Consider the following 20709-nt stretch of genomic DNA (forward strand, 5'->3'; position numbering starts at 1 on the left):
CAGATCAAGCACAACAACATATTTAAGGAATGGATTACGACTAATATTTTGACCATATTTTTTTCTTTTACAGGCTGAAGTGTTTTGTCGAGAGCAGATAAAATGTCTGTTTTTCCAAGCATCTCCCTGAAGCCTGAAGTGGCCGAGTATCTGAAGAGTGTCTTTGTAAACAAAGAGGTGAGAATTGAGGAAATTCCTCTAAAGGCAGTTCAGACACTATAAAAGTTTGAGGGAGAAAACCATAATCGTGCTCTGGTAACACTCAAATATACTTATAACGTCGAAAATATAGAGCTCTGAAAAATGTAGAATTCTTATTTCCGTGACTAAAATGAACTGTTTGCTGACATTATTAAGCTCTTGTCAGTTTTTGGCTCATGTGTTTGTTTTGAATGTGATTTTCAGGTTTCAGCTGCAGTCGGTGTTCAGGAGGCAGAGATCCGTTTCCACAGGCTGCTCACATGTCTGTCACACCCGCCTTCGCACACGTGTGTACGGGTCAGCACTCATCTGGCCTCGCTGGACGAGATCAGACTCCAGTTAGCGGAAGAGCTGAAAAAGGTGAAAGAAGGAAACCTAAAAACGTTTCGCTGTGATGTTTTCCGTGTCATCATAATAATTTTAACCAATCACCTCCGTGCTTTTGCTGCCGCTGTTGTTGTTATTGAAGCAGCAGATGTGCAGCTCGTCAGCAGAGGACGTCTCCCTTCAGATTGTTCCTCACCCGAGAGTTCCAGATGTGCTGTTGCTTCCTGTCGATGGCCCGAGGTATGTAAGGGAAGCTGGAACAAAGTCACGCTGTTCTCCTCTTTGGAGTAAACACACAGTGTCTGTCCGACCGCAGAGATGATGTTCCCTCAGGCCAAAAACCACATGGAATTTCCTGGAGTGACTACAGAATAAAAAAGAAAGGATGACACCTTCAAAGTGTGGGAGTGATTTTGGACTAATTCAGTTTATCATAACCTATTCAAAACAGATTAAACCTGTTGAAATTTTATTTTAAACTACTACTAATAGTAGACATTTTACACAATGTATTTATTGTTGTGCTCTTTTCAAAATTCAAATGACAGTGTCTCATATGCTGCAATTGATTGACAGCATTATCATATTTACGAGAAAAGCTGTAGGAATAACACAAAATATGTGACATTTCTGCATTTGAATATATAAAAATGAAGAGACTAATATTCCGAGTTTCCAACTCTTTAAATCATCATCGTCCATTTTACCCGTCTTTGCTATAACTTCAAGGACAAACCCAGGGGGTGAAGAGGGGATTATTCAGTTCTACAAGTTAGCCAGTGTGTTTATATTGTGTGTATTCGTCACTGACGGACAACAGCAACTCAAAAAACGACATCCGTCGCTGCTTCCCTACTTCAACAAACTAAGTCTTATTATATTGTTTTGATTGAGAGACCCCTCTAGCAGTAGAACTTACATACTGTGTGTTTAAATAAAACCAAAAACTCACAGCGTGGCGTCTTCAGTCCCATTGTTTAATATTTTCTATTTTAAATCTGGCTTTGTTTGTGATTGTTATTGATGGTTCTGTGAGGAATAAGTTCAGCCCACTTACAGCCCGTGTTAATGTGTATGACTCCTCTTTTCTTCTCGTGTTGTCAGGGCTGTGCAGCAGCTCAGCTCTGAGGTCGTGGTGGGCGCTCAGTGTGGCAGCGCCGTGCTGAGAGGCGCTCACGTCTTCACGCCAGGAATCATCGCCAGCCCCAAGTGTAAGAGTCCAACGGTTTTATTCATGCTTTGCATCCGTGTTGTTATCCAACACGAAATGTGCCTGTGACAGACATGAAAGCAGGAGACGTGGTTTCCGTTTTCTCCGACCTGGAGGGAAAGTGCACACGAGGAGCCACAAGTTTCCAGGGGAAGAAAGCGTTTGTGGGAAATGGAGTCTCTGAAGTGGAGCGCGCCAGCATCTTCTGCACGGATAAACCTGCCAAGTGAGTTGATTCTCTGCATTTCTGCAGACTCTGTAAACTGTGCCTGAACCGTGCTTCTCACGCTCAGGTGTCACTCAGTCAACGCTTTAGTGAAATATGATAAGGATCGTCAAAACCAAAGTCTGCTTTGATGAATAGATTATACAACAATATTTTTACTCACTGTTTTCTCATATTCAAGAGGTATCGGCATCCGGATGGTTGAGCCACTTTACCGGAGTCCATCCTTTGATGGAGTTCTTCCCAACCTGGCGTTCCTGCAGGTGAAATGCATGTTTGTACCTGTTAATGTCACAAGTTGAATTGTCTACTTTATCTATAAATATGTTTTTTTTTTTATGAGTACGAGTGCTACAGTTCATCTTCATCTTCATTTAACTTACTTTCCATGAGGGGTCTTCTGAACCACTCTTTGTCTGGCCCTTCACCTCTGACTATTTTGCCATGAGAGACCCTACCAGGGGACAAAATGCCTCTGACAACATAGCTCCTAGGATCATTAAGGCACTCAAAATCCTCCACCATGATAAGGTGGTGGCAGTTCAAGGATGAGTGTAGCATGTTTCACTCCCCCAAAATAACCTGAGTTCCTGTCTGCAGAACCTGCCCTCTGTGGTTGTGGGTCACGTCCTCGGGCCTCGTCCTGGCGAACGCATCCTGGATATGTGTGCAGCACCTGGAGGGAAGACCTGCCACATCGCCGCAATCATGGGGGATCAGGTACGAGTTTGAATTCAAAATCGTAAATTAATTTTCACCGGAAAGAGAAAAACGTACTTACTTAAAGAGACGTGACACCTTACACCAAGAAGGTCACCGGTTCAGGACGTAGTTTGACCGAGGGCCTTTCTGTGTGGAGTTTGCATGTTCTCTCCCCGTGTGTGTGTGGGTTTTTTCTCGGATGCTCCAGCTTCCTCCTACAGTCCAAAAACATGCAGATTAGTTAATTGGACACTCTAAATTGACCACAGGTGTGAATGTGAGAGTAAACCCTGCCTTTCTCCTCAGCTGCGATCGGCTCCAGCTTCCTGTGACCCTCAAGATGGATGTGTGAAAATGACATAGAAAAAAGTATACATACATCAAATGCTGCTTCGGTTGTCCAGTATTTGACATTTATGAGGTAGAAATTGAAAATACTATGTCGTATAATCGCTTTAAAATAATATTGTAATAAGCCTCATATATGTACTAAAGGCAAGGCCCTTGCTTTATGGAGAACATCCTCTTGCACCTCGGTGTTTCTACAGATACTGGCTCTTTAATGTCACTTAGTAAAAACATGACGGAAAACAATCATGTAACTACAGTGAGTGTAACCGAGTTTCTGTCCCACGCAGGGCGAGGTCGTGGCCTTGGACAGGATCCGAAATAAGATCGACCGAATCCGTCGGAATGCACAAATGCTGCGTTTGCGAAGCGTGAAGGTTCATTGCTTCAACAGCACTCAGGCTGTGAGCAGTGACCCCACGCTTCAAACTGAAGGTAGAGAGTCACCTTTCAATATTTATCTGTGATTAACTCAAACAAAAACATGACTACATGTTTATGTTTACATCCCAGGACCTCCTTTTCCTCCTGAGAGTTTCGACCGGGTTTTGCTGGACGCTCCCTGCAGTGGCCTCGGACAGAGGCCCATCATGGCGTGCACCTGGAGCCTCAAGGAGATCTGTTCCTACCAGCCTTTGCAGCGCAACTTATTTCATGCTGTAGGTTTCACTCACATCCAGCACTTCTGACATGTTGAGTCACTTTTCTGCAACCATGACTCTGTTGCTTTACATTTATAATGGCTCACTTTGGTCAACAGGTGGCAGCATTCAATAGTATTTACAGTTAGGTCACATTTTTTTAAAAAGGGAAATCCACATGGAAGTGATGTGGTTTCCTGGGGAAAGCTGTGACAAAAACTTTGTGTGAAGAGGGCTTTAATTAATGTTGTACCATGTCTGTCTCCATAAATCACTCGTCAATAGCAGCTTTCATGACACTGATTTTTTTAAATGAGAATTTACTGCAGACTCCATAGCTCCATCCCTCACTTGGTATTAAACCTGCAATAACAGTTTCCTGCCACTTGGGGGCAGCAAAGTACTAAACCTAACATTTACATTGTCATATGAATTCTTATTCTACACATCCAGCTGTTAAAAGAGCAACATGAGTTCATTATTATTTTTAACATCCAACTAATACAAACTGCAGTGGACTCACTTCTGCCCCGTGAGGCTGGAGGTGGAGAATTTGGCTAAAAGACATTTGTTTTGTTTGTTTTTTTATATAAAAATATAGAAAGTAATTTGACTAATGGATTGTTTGGCAAATGTAGAATTTAGTTTTTGTAGCCTTTAGAATAAGCTTTTTGAATATGGAACATTTTTGTGTACATTTGCATTTTACACAACAAGACAAACAATATCCTTTTTGGTATTTAAAGGCCACTGTAGTTTGGGACAGGAAAGGAGTTCTCAAGTTTGTTACAATCTACAGTCTCACCACCAGGTGTCACTAATAAGACAATCTGGACCTTTTAAAGAAGCCGTCCCATTCTTTCAAGCTTAATTTCTTATCTTTTATGTCATGAACTTAACTCACAAACCATGACTTTTTGTTGCAGGCGGTGCGGTTGTTGAAAAAAGGTGGAGTTCTGGTGTACAGCACCTGCACGGTGACTCTAGCAGAGAATGAGGAGCAGGTCGCCTGGGCCCTCACAACCTTTCCCTGCCTCACACTTCAGCCACAGGTAAAGAAAAACGAACAAAAAAAAACTTTTGTAGTGCATGGAGTCACAGATTTACCCATTTACTCTTGTCCTCGTCCCCTCTCAGGAGCCTCACATCGGTGGAGAAGGAATGCCAGGAGCCGGCCTTGCACCTGAGCAGCTGCGCCTCCTCCAGAGGTTCAGTCCTGAGCTGACGTGGGACCAGACACAAACGACAGAGCCGCTCCACTGCAGAGCCGACAAGGACACTATCGGCTTCTTTATTGCCAAGTTCCTGAAAAACTGACCATAGGGCACGTTTGTCTCTCACAGCCGGGAATAACAGTGTTTAGAATACGACACACTGCGTGCGTGTGTGTTTTAACAGGCCAGTGTTGACAAAGGCGCCGTTTACAGCGTCAGCCTCCCCAACAGCTGCTCTCTCAAAGTGTGGGCCATATAGGGATAAGCTTTCTAAATACAGAGAGGGAGGGAGGCACGTGGGGATGGAGACTGAACGAGTCCTGGCAAATGCAGCAGTGCCGTCGTCGTTATGACAACCGTTGACGACACAGCTGCCATGGTGACGGAGGATTCACAGGATCCAAGAGGGTGGATCAGGAAGTAGCAGAAATGGGCCATGAGATGGTAGTAACAATTAGCGAGTGGGACCGTTTGAGTCATCCGTTCCGATGGCGAATGACGGCGAAATTAATTTCATTGAACGCAAGGATGTTTCTTTTTCAGCATTATTTCATTGAACTGATGAAATGTTGGAAATTTGATAACAAGACATTTTTTTTTTTTTGCATTTACAAGCCGCACAAGCATTTCATGGAAAGTTTAAGTTTCGAGTATAAAAACACACAAAAGTCCAGCGTTTAAATTGTACATACAGAAGAGTTTAGAGCAGTGCATGTTTTCCACGTTTCCCTGCTCCAACACACCTGATTCAAATGAATGGCTCGTGATCATTTGAATCAGGTGTGTTAAAGCAGGGAAACGTCTAAGACACTGGTTTAGAGTCTAGAGAATAATCTCATATAATCTGAGTGCGTGACAAATGTGTCACACACGTCAGACATCCTTTTATTTACATGTCTGTGTCCTGCTTATGAATTTTAAAAAGTGCGTCTTTATGGAGTGAAATGTTGTGTCCATACAATGTGAACACACTTCTTCGTAATACTATTTTTATTCCATGTTAAATGGATGCACCGTTCACCGCAGCACGGAAAAGTTGTCCCTGTTTACAAACATTAAAAATTCTGGGATGAAATCATCTGCATCCCTGGCAGCAGTTCTTTTATCTATTTTTGGAGCATCCGCGCGAGGAGGAGCGGCAGCGGCAGCATCGGATTTTAGACGCATCCCCTCGGTATTTCAGTATTGTCATTCATGTCGATGTTGTCATGACGACCGGAGGCAGGGCGGAGAGTCTACCTCAGTCTTTCAGTCAAGTTCCAAAAGGACTATTAATAGTCGCCCTCTGTCTGGATCCTCTGACAAAGCACACATCGACGTCCTCTCCATCCCTCAGCAGGCCTTTGTTGCCAACTTTATTCTTTTTTTTTTTTTTTACATTTATGCATTATGTACATACACATGTACACGGTTTAAAAATCCTGTCGTGCTACCAACGTAGCATAGAAATGGGGAGTTTTTAGAATTACAATTGCCAGGCAAAATCAAAGAGAGTGAGCAGGTGGGATCGGAGGGTTTGAAGTTAGATTTTCTTTTAAAATGTACTAGCAGGAAATTAAAGGTCCAGTGTGTAACATTTAGAGGGACTTATTGGCAGGAGTGTGTCATTTGAATAAAAATAAATTTGGTCTGCATAACCTTGTATGTACTTAAGGCAGGGAGCCACTGTCCAGCATGCAGGACCAGGAGTGAGAAACCCTGACTTAAGGGAAGGGCCTCGCTTCGCGGAGGAAGCCATTTTGTGCCGCCACTTCGATACAGCAGACCCCAAACAAGACAATCCAGCCAGAGCGTCGTCATCCTCGTCTTCTGCTTAATATCCTGGTCTGGGACAGATGCCTCTCTACAGCCACGTCTGCCAGCTCCTCTGGGGAGGATCCCAAGGCATCCCTGGGAGATATAATCCCTCCAATGTGTCCCGGGTCGCCCTGACTTCTTCTCCTGCAAAGACATGCCCAAAAACACCTCAGCTGGCTTCTCTCGACGTGGAGGAGCAGCGTTTCTACTCCGAGCTCGTCACCTTATCTCTAAGGCTGAGCCCGGTCACCGTGCAGAGGAAAACTAGATCTCGCTCTTTCGGTCAATTTCTTATTTTAAATTGAAAACCTACTCTACTCCACAAACGAAGTAGAATGACGCACTTGGGAGAAGAGGTTTGAGCTGAGGAGTCACCAAAACCGCGTCTCCACCGAAGAGACAAATTTTTTTACATTTCCATTTGGAAAAATAACCGCAACCCCAAGCGTTCCATTTTGCCGTCCCCTTCCCGTGGGGATCCAGAGTAAAATGGTATGGTCAGGGTGGAACAGCGGATTATGCGACTCCCTTGCGACTGGTGTTTGACGTCGTGTTGAGACAAGCAGCCGTAAACCGAGCAGGAACTGAACTGAACTGCTGTGACGTCCTCCTTTGTTGTCTGCTGTGTTGCGTTCGATGCTTACGGCACAGCGTACACCTCGCCTACCAAGTAAAGGTACTGTTTACCGTTCCAAACCGTGCCGTACTGTACTGCGATGGAAACACGGCACAAAACTTACACACTGGACCTTTAGCACGAGTTGAACTTAATTCAACTTTTACAGTTACAGTTTTAGTAACAACATGGCAAAAAACTTAAATAATGTCCTAGTTAACGTTTAATTTTAATCTTTTAAGAAGGTAAATCCTAATTAGTGAATTATAACGTTGGAAATAAAGTCGCACAACATTCTTTTTTTTTTAAACGGGCCAGACCAGAATAGGAGAACATTCATGCAGTTTTAAAACGGTTAGTTGCGATTTTATATCAAATTGCGAAACTCTATTCAACCAAAGTTAATCAGTAAAAGTGCAGAATAAAAGGGGTGTATCAATGTTATCAAAAATGTTTCTGGACCCATACAAAGAGAGAGAGAGAGAACAGCACTTACTGCATGTACGGAAGTTGTTGAAGTTATGAGGAAGTTATCGTTGAACTCATCTGTCTCGTAAGGCATGACTAAGGTGCACCTCCGACGAGGCATAAATAGGGAATGGAGGATTCAAGAAAAGGGGAACAAATCAATAATAAAAAAAAAAATTATAATAAAGTAAAATTAAACAGAGTCGTAACTATGACACTTTGGGAAATACTTTTACAAGCTTCGTTGCTGGTGATGAAAAAACCGCTCTATGGTCTGTCCGTGAAATATGAACACAGTTTCATGTGATTGAGAAAGATTCTCCTGCGTACACAGATGCGCGTTTCAGTTGTTTAGCGTGTGACGTAGATGAGCGGACAAGATCATTTAAAGTAGGGATGCACGATATTATCGGCTCAGTATCGGCAAACACACCAAGATTTGCCGATATGACGACATCAGGCTTATTAGACCGCTACCTCCTTGACCTCCTTTATTTATTCACGACAAATAATAATAATATAATATTTCACAACAGAAAATACTATGTATATATAGTATTATCGGTATCATATCGGTTATAAGCCAAAGCACTCCTAATAAATCGTCAAAAAGTCCAGTATCATGCATCCCTAATTTAAACACATGTCGATAATAAGTCATTTTATGTATTTATTATTATTTTTTTGTGTATTTCCCAAATTGCCATTCTTTTAAAAAGAAAAAAGACCTCTGCAAATACAGCATCAGACTAACTCGGTTAGTCAACTTCAACTCTTGCAGTCAACCCTAGCAGTAGTCGTCTGGAGGAACATATTCAAGTGGTGGCAAGCAAAAAAAAAAATTGAATAAAATAACTATTATAATAATAATAATAATATTATTATTATTATTATTATTAATAATAATAAAAAACTATCGAAAAAATGAAAAAAGAAAATGCTAATCACAGAAAGCACAGCTCAGCACAGAAAAACAAATTCTGCCTTTTTGTGTCATGCTTTATCCAACACAGGTTTAAAATATGCATATTTAAGAAGAGTCATGCATATCCACACATAAACCACGTCTATGCATAGATACACATATATACATATATTTATATTCGTATCTATGTCATCAAAAAATCCTGCCGTTGAGAAAAGATTTGAACAGCATTTACAAAGGAAGTGTACATAAATAGGATGCTGTGGTTTTTCAGGGTATAGCAGCACAATGGGAGGAGAACAGAACGGTCTTTCGGAAAAGAAGAGTCCCCAAAAACAAAAAAAAAAATTGGACTTCAGGAGGGGATTTGGTCACTGGTGGATATAAGAGTCTCTGACCCACTCCCCTGCGTCACCCCTCTTTTTGGGAGCCACCTCGCCCTCTCTGTCCCTGTCCCGGTCATAGTAGTGATGGTGGTGGTCACGTGGCGGCCGATGGTGGTGGTGAGAGCGCTGCTTGTTGCGCTCGTTATGGTCCTGTTCGCGCTCTTTGGAGCGGTGGTGTCCCGTGCCGTGGCCGGCCTCGTCGGCGCCACCGCCCCCGCCGCCACCTCGGTGGTGATGGTGGTGGTGGTGATGGTGGTTGTGGTCTCGGTGGGGCACGGGCTCAAACCGCTGTTGCTGCTGCGGGTGCTCCTCTACGAGGTCCTCGTCCTCGTCATCCTCCTCCTCCTCCTCCTCCTCCTCCTCGTCGTCCTCCTCCTCCTCTTCCTGATGGAGGCGCTGAGTGCGTGGCTCAATATAAGCCGAGTCCTTGCTCTCTCGGCTCTCTCTGCTCTCCCGGCTCTCGGGGGTCTCAGAGTCCAGAGTTTCCTGTCGGGAGAGCCCCCGGCCTCGACTGCTGTGGCGGTGGTGGTGATGGTGGTTGTGGTGCTCAGTCCTGGTCGAAGATGAACGGTGGTGAATGTGCTGGCCTCTCCTGGTCGACTCTGTCCTCAGGGGCCTCTCCTCCTCCTCCTCCTCCTCCTCCTCATCTCCCTCACCCTCAGCCTCGGCATCGGCGTCTGCGTCGGCCTGGTCCTGGCTCTGGTGGTGATGGTGGTGGTGGTGATGATGATGGTGCTGGTGATCCTCTTTTGAACTTTTCCTCTCCGCGAGCGCTTTATCGCCCCGATGCTCGGCGCTGCTTCCCTGAGGTGAGTGAAATTCACGGGGTCAGTAAAGTGAACGCAATACGAAGGGAAACGCACCGTGAAACACAAAGATGTAGAAGAAGTAAAACTCATGCAGGCTCAGGCTACATCCACACTTCTGGTTACACCTGGCCCTGGATCAGTGGTTTGAAGCCGATGTGTCAAATTACTACTACTAAGTGGCTGTAAATGGGTTTGACAGATACACTCTTAGAAATAAGGGTTCCAAAATAATCCTTCTACAAGGGCTGAGGTTCTACCTGGAACCATTTGCTTCTGAAAAACCCTTTCCAGAAGAAAGGGTTTTTCAAGGGTTCTTGGTAACACTAATGGTTCCAGTAAGAACCATTTTGATCCAGAGAACCCTTTAAAACCCCATTCCTGAATAAAGGGTTTTAAAAGGGTTCTTGGTGGAACCCTCCAAAAGGGTTCTCCTATGAGGACAAGCCGAAGAACCTTATTTGGTTCTACTTAGCACTTTTATTTCTTAGAGTGTACAGCATGTGATAGAAAAGCACTTTATAAACACAGACCGTTCACACTACCCCACTCTGGACAGGTGGAAACGGTGACATTTGAACACAATGACACAGTCACCTGCAGAATGGTCCCTAACACTCATGAGTCGACCGTCTGCTGTGAATAAAAATGCACTTTTAACACTTTTTTTTTCCCCACATTTAGTGTTCATAATATGTCCTGTACGGACACACAACTCGTATCAGATGTTAAATCCATGAAGAAGTCACTCTCTACGTCTTATACTCCATTTTTGGTGTATTTCTATGGCAGCGTCACAGCACCCCATGCAGACCTGACAGCTACACTCTAACAGTTAAGAGTCGTTTGGTAAACATGGAGACCTTTCTTGAAACAACGTCGTGTTTAAGGGAAACGTCTCAAGAAAGAAAAAGGATTAAAAGATTATTTTGGAAAAGAGAAAATCACATGACATGATCCACGACTTCAGGTGTCTCTGATAATTAAACGTAGATTGTATGAAGTATGGATGTAGTCTGATATACAGTGCACGTCACCCAGATTCTTGAGTACACTTTTACATCAGCGCATGTTGAAAATATGTACTTTTAAAGCATGAAACACACACACAAACACACACACACACACTTGCTTGTCAACCAGCCACTGAAGGTTGACTGTGGTCCCTGGTGGTGAGGAGACAAACTTCAAATTCAACATCTCACCACACTTTGCAAACACACGTCAAGTTCACTCCGACTCCTCCTCTACATCAGTGTTCCCTTCTTTGTCAGCCTTACATTTCCCATTGTGACGGCAGGGGACAAATAGAGAGTAAAGGTGAGAGATTATAAACATGACTGTACGTGACGGCAACTGGAAACAGCTGTGGTTATATGTGGACAGGTCCTTTCTTAACAGAAAAAAACGTTAGAAATACAAAATACATTCATGTAAACATTGTACCAAGGAGGGTGAGATGCGACATGCAACCCTAACCCATTAGATGCAACATTTTTACACAATGTACCTTTAAATTAACTGAAATCAAAGCCTTAAAATCATCCGTAATTCAATATATTTAAGTGCCTCCGGGTGAGAACTGCAAAAAAGTTCACTCCCCTCTGTGAACACAAGTAAATAATGAATCATTGATTATTAACACACAGACACCTCAGCAGGCGTCTATGGATTTTTATGCTGCAATATTAAATATAAGGAAGCAAACAACAAACACTGCAAAGTGGCTGCAGGCGACGAGCAGGGCTCACGCTATTACTCGATTATTTATCGATTACCAAATTAGTTACCAAACTATTATTTTCCGTGTCTTAAATGAATATGTGAATATTCTCTGGTTTCTTTGCTTCATCTAACAAAGAAATCATTAAAAGTGAATATTAACTTTGGTGTGGGGACAAAAACAACACATTTGAGAACATCATTTCGACAATGATCAACATTTTTCAAAACTTTATGAAATTCTATGGACCAAAATAGTCTTATTTTATGGAGAAAATAATTGTTAGTTGCTGTCCCAGTGTTACTTACCGAGGAACAAAAACAGCATAAGTGGTTCTCGAGTATTTTAGCATGTAGCATTTAGCCGGAAACCATATGCACCTGTTGTTCAGGTAATATGTGACTGACACTGAGTGCTGCTAAAGACTTACAATTTTTTGTATGTATTTAACTTCATTATAGTGTTGAACTTTTTTGACTGTTATCTGTTTGTGTCTTGACCCTAGTGACTGTTTATTATGTATTCAAAGAGTGCAACAAAGCTGGAGTAAGTCACATAATGACACAAACCACAGGATGTATTAAAGGTGCCATATGTAAGAATGTGGTCAAAAACGGTTACTACGTTCAAATTAAAAAACTGAGGTTTTTTAGGTTTCGTTTTTCGACTTAACTGGCAACACGTGGTTGCTCGGCAGCTGAGACTCTACCGACTGCAATGATTGGTAGACGGCGGTAGGTGGCGCCACATGCCAAAACATGATTTCAAAACATAAACATGATTTGCAGTCTGCAAAATATATTTTTTTAATGCAAATATCTTGGCTGTACTGTTGTTGTTGGTGAGTTCAGTTTGTTATATGAACATTATTCCTGAGTCTCTGTGAAATATTAAGAGGATTTGATGGCCAGTTGCTTTAGATTTATTACATAATGCACCTTTAATTTTGGGACAGAACCCCACCAATATCTAAATAAGTGCAGCCTGTTCTGTCCACCTGCACTACATTTACACAGGTATTCCCGCGCTCAGCTCCTGTACCTGCACACCGGGGACCAGGGCCGCGCTGGTGGGCAGGGCGGCAGTGGGCAGCTTCGTTAGCAGTGGGTTGGGCGGGTTGCAGCTGCTGGGGTGAGTGCTTTTCCAGTAGGCCTCCAGGTAATCGGCCATATGCTCGCACGCGTCCTCCAGCTGGTTCTCGTCGAGGATGATGTCAAACATCTCCTGAGTAAAAGAAAGGGTGCGAGTCAGACCTGACGATGAGGTGTAATTACAAAATAAAAGCACAAGGCCAGTCTACATTTAGGTCGATAACACAAAGCCCAATGGGATTAGTGTGGGTGTAAATCCAATTTTGCTTGTTTTATAGTTGACAAAAGTGAACTGCATCAGGTGCATGGCCTGGCAAAGTTGTGAGTGCCATCTCACAACTTTATTGCTATTGTACATACAGGGAATAAACAAGGCTCCATTTCTGTGACGGCATCTTATGGTACATTTTTTACTTTAAAGGTGCCATATGTAAGAATGTGGCCAAAAACGGTTACTACATTCAAATTCAAAATACCAAGGTATTTTAGGTTTCATTTTCTGACATAACTGGCAACCCGTGGTTGCTCGGCAGCCGAGACTCTACTGACTGCAATAATTGGTAGACGGCGGTAGGTGGCGCCACATGACAAAACATGATTTCAAAACATAAACATGATTTGCAGTCTGCAAAATATATTTTTTTAATGCAAATATTTTGGCTGTGCTGTTGTTGTTGGTGAGTTCAGTTTGTTATATGAACATTATTCCTGAGTCTCTGTGACATATTAGGAGGATTTTATGGCCAGTTGCTTTAGATTTATTACATAATGCACCTTTAACTGCGAACTTGGGAAGCAACTAGATTATTGTTGGACCAACATTCATTCATCATCTACCACTCTATCCTCCACATGAAGGTCACGGAGAGCTGGAGCCAATCCCAGCGGCCATAGGGTGAAAGGCAGGGTCACACGTCAATTTTTTTTTCGAGCAGGGTTTTCTCACTCCTGGTCCTGCATGTTTTAGGCGTTTTTCCTGCTCCCCGATTCAAATAAATGGGCCGTTAATAGGCTTCAGCAGAGCTTACTGACGATGCTGACCATTTTGAATCAGAGGTGTTGGAGCAGTGAAAACATGCAGGACAGCGGCTCCCCAGGACCAGGAGTGAGAAACCCTGCTCCACATGAAGGTCACAAGGGAGCTTTTTAATACATTTAAACTCTCAAAAAGCTATTAAGTTACAGAAAAGCCAGCATATATTTTTGATTATATTTTTTTTATCTGTCTGCCTATTGTTTTAAAATTGACATTCATAATATATCTCTATCTGATTTACCTCCACAACAGTGAAAATGTCAGGTAGATAGAGACAAAGCCTCTGATCTGTTCATGAATATCACGCACACATGCACCAGTATGAGTAACAATGATGATCATGCACAATTAAAATAACATGCAACCAAAATCACTCAGACCAAAATAACAAGTAAGCAGATTATAGAGGGACATAACAGGAGAAAGGCTGGAATTACAAAGCTTTCTAAAAAAAACAAAAAACTAATCAGACTTCAGATATGCAGCACAACTAAAACCCAGAGCCAGAACAATCCGTAGAGGACAAAACTCCGGGGTCATTTTTCTAAAGCTGGGATGAAATCAGTGATTATGGGTTTTCCTGCGGAGACTTACAGGAGGGCACTGCGCCAGTTTGTCAGCAGCCACCATCTGGACATTGAGGTGTTTGGCCTGAGACTTGCCTCTGGACTTGATGAGACGCTGCAGCACCTGAAGGCGAAACGAGGACACACACACAGATGTTTTTAGGGAACAAAACTAAATACAGCTTTTGGATGGGCACGGATCCAGAATGCTGTGGAAGCCGGTTTAATACTGTGCCAAAAATAAAACACGTACATTCACGACAGAAGGAGACTCGGAGTAGAATCATTTGTTTGTCTTAAATGTACTCCTTTCATTTTTTTCCTGTCGTGTTCAATTTTCATTTCTGTTTTATCTTTAGCAATATGTTGAAAAATGACAACAGATGATTCACCAACATATAACAATAACAACAACAGAAAAGTCAGACATACGGATACATGTTTTAACAATTACTGCAGTCTAGGGATGGTGATCATGGATTAAATGTTTTGTTGACCTCCAACAGGAGGTATACGTTTTCAAAGGAGTTTGTTTGTTTGTCTGTTAGCAACATAACTCGAAAAGTCGCAGACGGATTTGGATGAAATTTTCAGGAAATGTCCGCAATGAGACCAGGAACAAGTGATTCGATTTTGGGCGTGATCCGTAGAGGCTTTCACTATTTTCATCACTATTTTGTGGGGGGCTGAGCTGCCCTGGTGGTGGTCTGCACACCATTGTCCTTCTTAAGTTTTCTTATTCCTGTCAGCCAGATTTTTGGTCAGCTCTGCTCCCAGACCTTTTGAGATATCTCCACCGGTCCAACTCCGGAACGTCTGGCCAGAACCGGTGTAGTGTGGAAATTGTGTTGCTGACCCTTGTCGTTCTTCCGCCATATTGGATTGAATAGAAAGAGAAACGAAACTTTCACAGGTCACACATTTTGTACGATCTTCACGAAACTTGACGTACATGATCCTTGGACCAAGCCTCACAAAAGTTACCAGAAGGATTTTTGATTTTTCGGAAGCATTTGCCTGTCACAGCCAGACAAAATCAGGAAGTTAGCTCATGTATCGGGAACGCTTTCACGTATCGAAACCAAACTTTGTACATGAACTCGGGACTCCCGATATGAGGAAAAACAAGAGTGCATTGCAAGTATTGATGAAATTCTCAGTTGAAGCATCAACGCACCCTATTCCACTAGCTGCTCGCATTAGTGAAATGCACCCGAGCAAACACACTCTGCATTTCCCCTCGGAAATTCATTCTAGTTTTGTTTGTATTTTAATATTAAAACCGTGATTTTTCAGCTTAGATGTGAATGTTTTCTGGAGAGAAATCAATTGGACTGATTCAAGATTAAAAAAAACAGACATAATAATTGATAGTGGCAGCTACTGTAGTAATGTACTTTTGGAAAAAGTGCCTTTACTTAAGATGCATTAAGGTCAGATACATTATTCATTAGTGTTTCAATGCAGGGCTTTTTATTTACCCGTGTATTTTTACTTCAATGTGTATTTATATATTGTAAAAACTGTGGCGTTCTGGTCTGTATTTCTTGTAAACCCATTAGAGCTGAGCAATCAATCAAAGTTTTCACCCTAATAAGAGCAGCCGTTTCTTTATCAATCAATCAATGAATCATGAGTGTTGTTTTTTTTGTTGCTGAAGGTCACAGGAATGATTCAGTTTCTCCACTTTTAAAACAAGCAGTCACGTCTGACGCGCAGGCGACTCAACCGGCAGAGGTGACTCACGCGTGCGTGTGAAAGCAAAATAGCATTTCTTCAGTTATTTTTATTCATCCTAATTTCCATCTCTCTTCCCCCTTTACGCTCACATTCGATTTTTCTTTTTTTTCCTTACCTTGGGGGAGGTGATCTTCACGTAGACGATGATGGGGGCGAGGGACGTCTTCCCCAGCTGTGACGGGTGGTTGATGGTGTCGGCGTCCAGGACCACCAGCTGTAACGTGCGGGCCAGCTCAAAGATCCGCTCGATCTCACTCTGGACTTCGGCTAAAGTTTACAAAAGGAGAGAGTAAGGTGGCGTTAAAGCTGTGGTACTGTTAGCTCGTGTTACTAAATGTCTGAAAACAGGTTTGAAAAGACAAAGACGTGCCCAGGAAAAGAACTGTATTTGGTAACACCCAAAAGTTACCATGAAACTTGACCAATCATTGGAGGCCTGCAAAAAAAAGTACGTCTTCTCCTGCATCTCAAAAACTAATGCTAGAAAGTTGATGAAAGGAAAACCAGGATTGTGAAACACTGTTCTAGAAGGTTCGAAAAATAACATTCCTTTCACTATATTTGTGTTTTTCTTCTATATTCTTCTGCGTACATGGGAAAGGAACCATACATGGTCATTTCATTCAAGGAAAAAGGTCTTGTTTTAAAGTATTTGAATGAGTGTCCTGTAAAGGGTTAATGGGATCAACCATTTGTGCCTCCGCCGGCCTGAGCTGCCGCTGTATACACACAAACACTCCCTCAGTCGGGTCTCATAGCATCAGTGTTACAAAGGTTCTGTTCCTGAAGATTAAACGGGCAAAATGATAACATCAACAACAACAAGAAGTCACACACTGCAGCTTTATAATGCAGAGGCTATGAATTAAGCTTTATGTTTTGTATCTTCCCCGACTCACACTTCAAACATTTTGAAAAATTGTTCATAAATGGTCGTCTCTCATCTCTCACTTTACGCGCATCATCATAGTGAAATGATGTTATAATAAACCAATCTGCCACTGCACTCGTGTTTTTAAATGTCGTGCCACAGGACTGTAGCTGCAGCCACTCAGATTTAATGTGTTCTTAAAATACAAGACGTTCTGTAGCTACAGCATCTATGTCTTTGGAGTAGACGGCGACTGATAGAGGGATTTCCTACGGCCAATGCTGATATTTAGAAATCAGTGCGCAGCCAGTGGCCAATAACTGATGGCATGTTTATTTTGGCCCACGTATTTAGACAATTTTCCAGTTTTCCTCCGTCTGATAAAAAACAACTGTCTCTCCAACTGCACTGCAATGCAATTATATATAGTATTTTTTTATTAAAAATAATAATGACTAAATACATAAAACAAAGCAATAAAGAGACAAGTTTTTGTGACTTAGCAATTTAGGATTGTGAGAACAAAAATGTAAATGTAATTTGTAATACGTGGCCAATCAAAACATAATAATTGGCCAATGTGATTATTATTAATTGGTGTTAATTGTTGTAATATTTTCTGTACATCAGTATTAAATAATAGTTATATTTCTCTACATTTCTTCATGAAGCTTATCCATCAGTTTTTTTTCCCTTCAAATACTATTTTCTAGATGCATATGAATTCATCCTATTCTTTAACCCTTTAAGGTACTACTCAACCGTTTGGTCGACCACACTTTAAGTCACTATATCTCATTGAAAAATGCATCAAACTGAACTCACTAACACTTAATGTGACTTGTGAATGTTGTACTTTATGAATTATAGAAACCGGGTTTATTATGAACAGACGTCTCAACTGTTTGGTAGAGGCCTGTATCTGAAATACTGTAGGGTCTAATTAAAAAACAAAAAAAACATATATATATTGATTGTCGTTATTGTTATAAGTAATTAAAATAAAATAATAAAAAATGCAAATAAATATTTTTTCCTGCGCTTTTTTCGTGGTGCATACCTTAAAGGGTTAAAAGTGCTTCAAACACAGTGTTTTATTTGCCGTGTGTTTTAATGGCTGAAAACTGACAAAATGAAACGTTCAAAAAACATCACGACTTATGAGGGACGAGGCTTTTTGGAGACTAAGAGGGAAAAACCGTTATCTCGCCGACTGTTACATCACACACATCCTCCCCCTCGCTCCAGCAGATGACGACGCGACTCTAAAAAAACAATCCTATGAAATATCACAGTCGTGGCACCAGTCCAAATCTGACAGAGTCGCAGCCTGGCCTCACAACTTCCTGTCACGACAGAGTCTGTAGTAAACTGATCCAGACAACCACTGAGTCACAAACTCTCATTCTTCTTCTTCTTCTTCTCCTGCTGCTGCTGCTGCTGCTGGATTCTTCCCTCAATTGTTTGTCGTATCTTGACGTAAAGTGTCTTTGATCATCCGCTGTGTTTTGCCAGATTTTGAAGTGTGGATTTCAAGCTTTTCGTACAAAACAAAAAAATAGATGGATGGAGGTTGACGGGATGGAGATAAAAATGTTTTGGATAACATGTGGAGCTGCAGCCCTCGGCTCTCCGTCCATTTAAAAGAAAACACAACACTTTTATGTGGACCAGACTGAAGTGAAATCATTGAATCTCTGTGTAATCATAAAAAATGGATGCACTTTGTGCTTCCAGCTTTCTGCTTTCTTCCCCAGACTCTCTTACTCTTCTGCAGTCGTCCAGTGATTTTTATGTTGAAACACAGCAGAGCATTTCGCCCCTTGTCACCTCTGTTGTTCTTTGGAATCTGTTTCACTCCAAATCACATCTAAACCCCAATCAAGCCCAGTCAAATCAGAGCGGTTCTTGAACCTCGTTATCTTGCATTTATGCATTTTATCTCCCATTCCTGACAAAGGAAACATGCCGGGGCCACTCCGGGCCATTATCATAACCATTGTCAAGACTTTCTCTAATCGCTTCCTTCCTTTCCTTTCACTTTAAGCTGGTCTCCTTGAAAACATTATGAATCAAAACACCAGATGTTCCCAAGGCATTGGGAATGCAATTTAAAAAAATATATATATATATATTTTTTTTTAGGCCAAACGTACCCAAGTTTGAGCGCGTGTTCGAGCGCTCGATGATGGCGTGCTTGCTGGGATTGTTCAGGACCGAGCGCTTGGCAAGGGAGATGTCGGCCGTGACGCGAGTGATTGATATTCTGGGACAAAAGGAACAAGAAAAATACAAACGTCAGACAGAAAATATTGACTTCAAGTGATAAACTGGTTGTACACGACCGTTCAAAAGTTTGGGGTCACTTAGAAATGTCCTTATTTTTGAAGGAAAAGCACTTTTTTTTCAATGGATATGACATTAAATTATGGTAAACGACTATTCTAGCTGCAAACGTCTGGTTTTTAATGGAATATGTACATAGGTGTATAGAGGCCCATTTCCAGTGTTCTAATCGTACATTGTGTTTGCTAATCGTGTTTGAAGGCTATTGGATGATTAGAAAACCCTTGTAAAATGATGTTAGCACAGCTGAAAACAGTTTTGCTGGTTCTTTATTTTGAATAAAAAACATTATTTCTAATCTTGTCAATGTCTTGACTATATTTTCTATTCATTATGCAACACATTTGATGCATAAAAGTGTGACTTTTAATGGAAAACACAAAAAAATTGTAAAGGTGACCCCAAACTTTAGAATGTTAGTGTACATTAGCTTTAAAAAATAAAGATGGAGTCAACACTTTGGACAGAAAGTAGAGAAAAATCAGTAAATATACAATTTGAATAAAACTTGAATAAAACCAAATGGAGCAGTACCACCAAAAATCCTGTGGGGGGCAGTGTAGCAGATCACCACAGGACTCGAGGCACAAAACAACAACAGGCGCATATTGCGACAGCGATTTAATTTGTGATATTATATAATTTAAAATGTATTAGCACACAAGACCGGCTAAAGAACCACTCGTTAAACCACTGCAAGGATGAGAACTTAAAGATATTTTGTCCAACTTGTTTACGAGTGGTAAATTAAAAAAGTTATTCAATTGGAGCCATTTGTGATTCACTCATTGCAGTGTTTTCAATTTAAAGATCAGTAATTGATCAGATCTATTTACTAAGAACTTCTTCCACCATCTACAGATTTGTTGTCGTCCTCAGTCACTCTCCTGCCCTCTAGTGGCTGCACAAACCACTGCAATCTTAACGGACATGGAAATACTCATTAAATCAGCATAAATTATTATACTTTATAGGTATAATCCTGAGAATGAAGGTGGTCGATGCTCAGAGTCGGGGAAATGAACGGTGTAACCTGCAGCTGCCGATGGTCTGAGTGGATTTTTTGTTTTACTGTTTAACTTAACGGCCTTTCTGCTCTGGATGGGTGGATGGACTCAACGTTGAGTAGGGGAGAACCCTTCTCTGCTCGAGGGCCCACTATGACCTATTAAGGACATGGAGAGGGACTATTTAAAGGAGCAGCACACATCTCTAGGCCAAACAAACTTGTTACACACTCCCTTGGCTAACCTCGGGGGACAGATAAATACCCGCCTATAGAGCGAGGAGGATCGAGAGACACAGAGAGAGAATGAAGAAGGAAGCAGGGATGAGGAGCTTGTATTTTTAAAAGGTCACGGGGGGGGGGGGGGCTGACTTACCTCCCCTCGAATCTGTGTTTCAAAAAGTCAAAGAGAGCTTTTTGCATCATGTCGGTCACCTGCGGACAAGCAGATCACAACCGTCAG

General features: G+C 41.8%; 2 protein-coding genes across 2 annotated transcripts in view; one reads left to right on the forward strand and one right to left on the reverse strand.

Moving 5' to 3' along the window:
* Positions 1 to 102: 102 nt before the first annotated feature.
* nsun6 (NOP2/Sun RNA methyltransferase 6) lies at positions 103 to 4972 on the forward strand (the record flags this gene model as incomplete). Its single annotated transcript, XM_083902043.1, has 11 exons — positions 103 to 177; positions 406 to 561; positions 671 to 768; positions 1633 to 1739; positions 1811 to 1964; positions 2146 to 2227; positions 2565 to 2684; positions 3305 to 3449; positions 3528 to 3673; positions 4582 to 4707; positions 4793 to 4972. 11 exons carry the CDS (start codon positions 103 to 105, stop codon positions 4970 to 4972), a joined length of 1389 nt encoding a protein of 462 aa, XP_083758169.1.
* A 4074-nt stretch (positions 4973 to 9046) lies between these two features.
* cacnb2a (calcium channel, voltage-dependent, beta 2a) overlaps positions 9047 to 20709 on the reverse strand; it is a gene marked incomplete at both ends in the record, with an annotated part of 37630 nt that continues 25967 nt past the window's right edge. The window contains 6 exons of the mRNA XM_083901831.1: positions 9047 to 9865; positions 12632 to 12814; positions 14312 to 14407; positions 16139 to 16290; positions 19051 to 19160; positions 20623 to 20681. Coding sequence (XP_083757957.1) covers positions 9047 to 9865; positions 12632 to 12814; positions 14312 to 14407; positions 16139 to 16290; positions 19051 to 19160; positions 20623 to 20681 — 1419 coding nt within the window. The remainder of the gene's footprint in view (positions 9866 to 12631; positions 12815 to 14311; positions 14408 to 16138; positions 16291 to 19050; positions 19161 to 20622; positions 20682 to 20709) is intronic.

The sequence above is a fragment of the Microchirus variegatus genome (genome assembly GCF_963457635.1).
Source record: "Microchirus variegatus genome assembly, chromosome: 15".
In the NCBI taxonomy this organism is placed as follows: Eukaryota; Metazoa; Chordata; class Actinopteri; order Pleuronectiformes; family Soleidae; genus Microchirus; species Microchirus variegatus.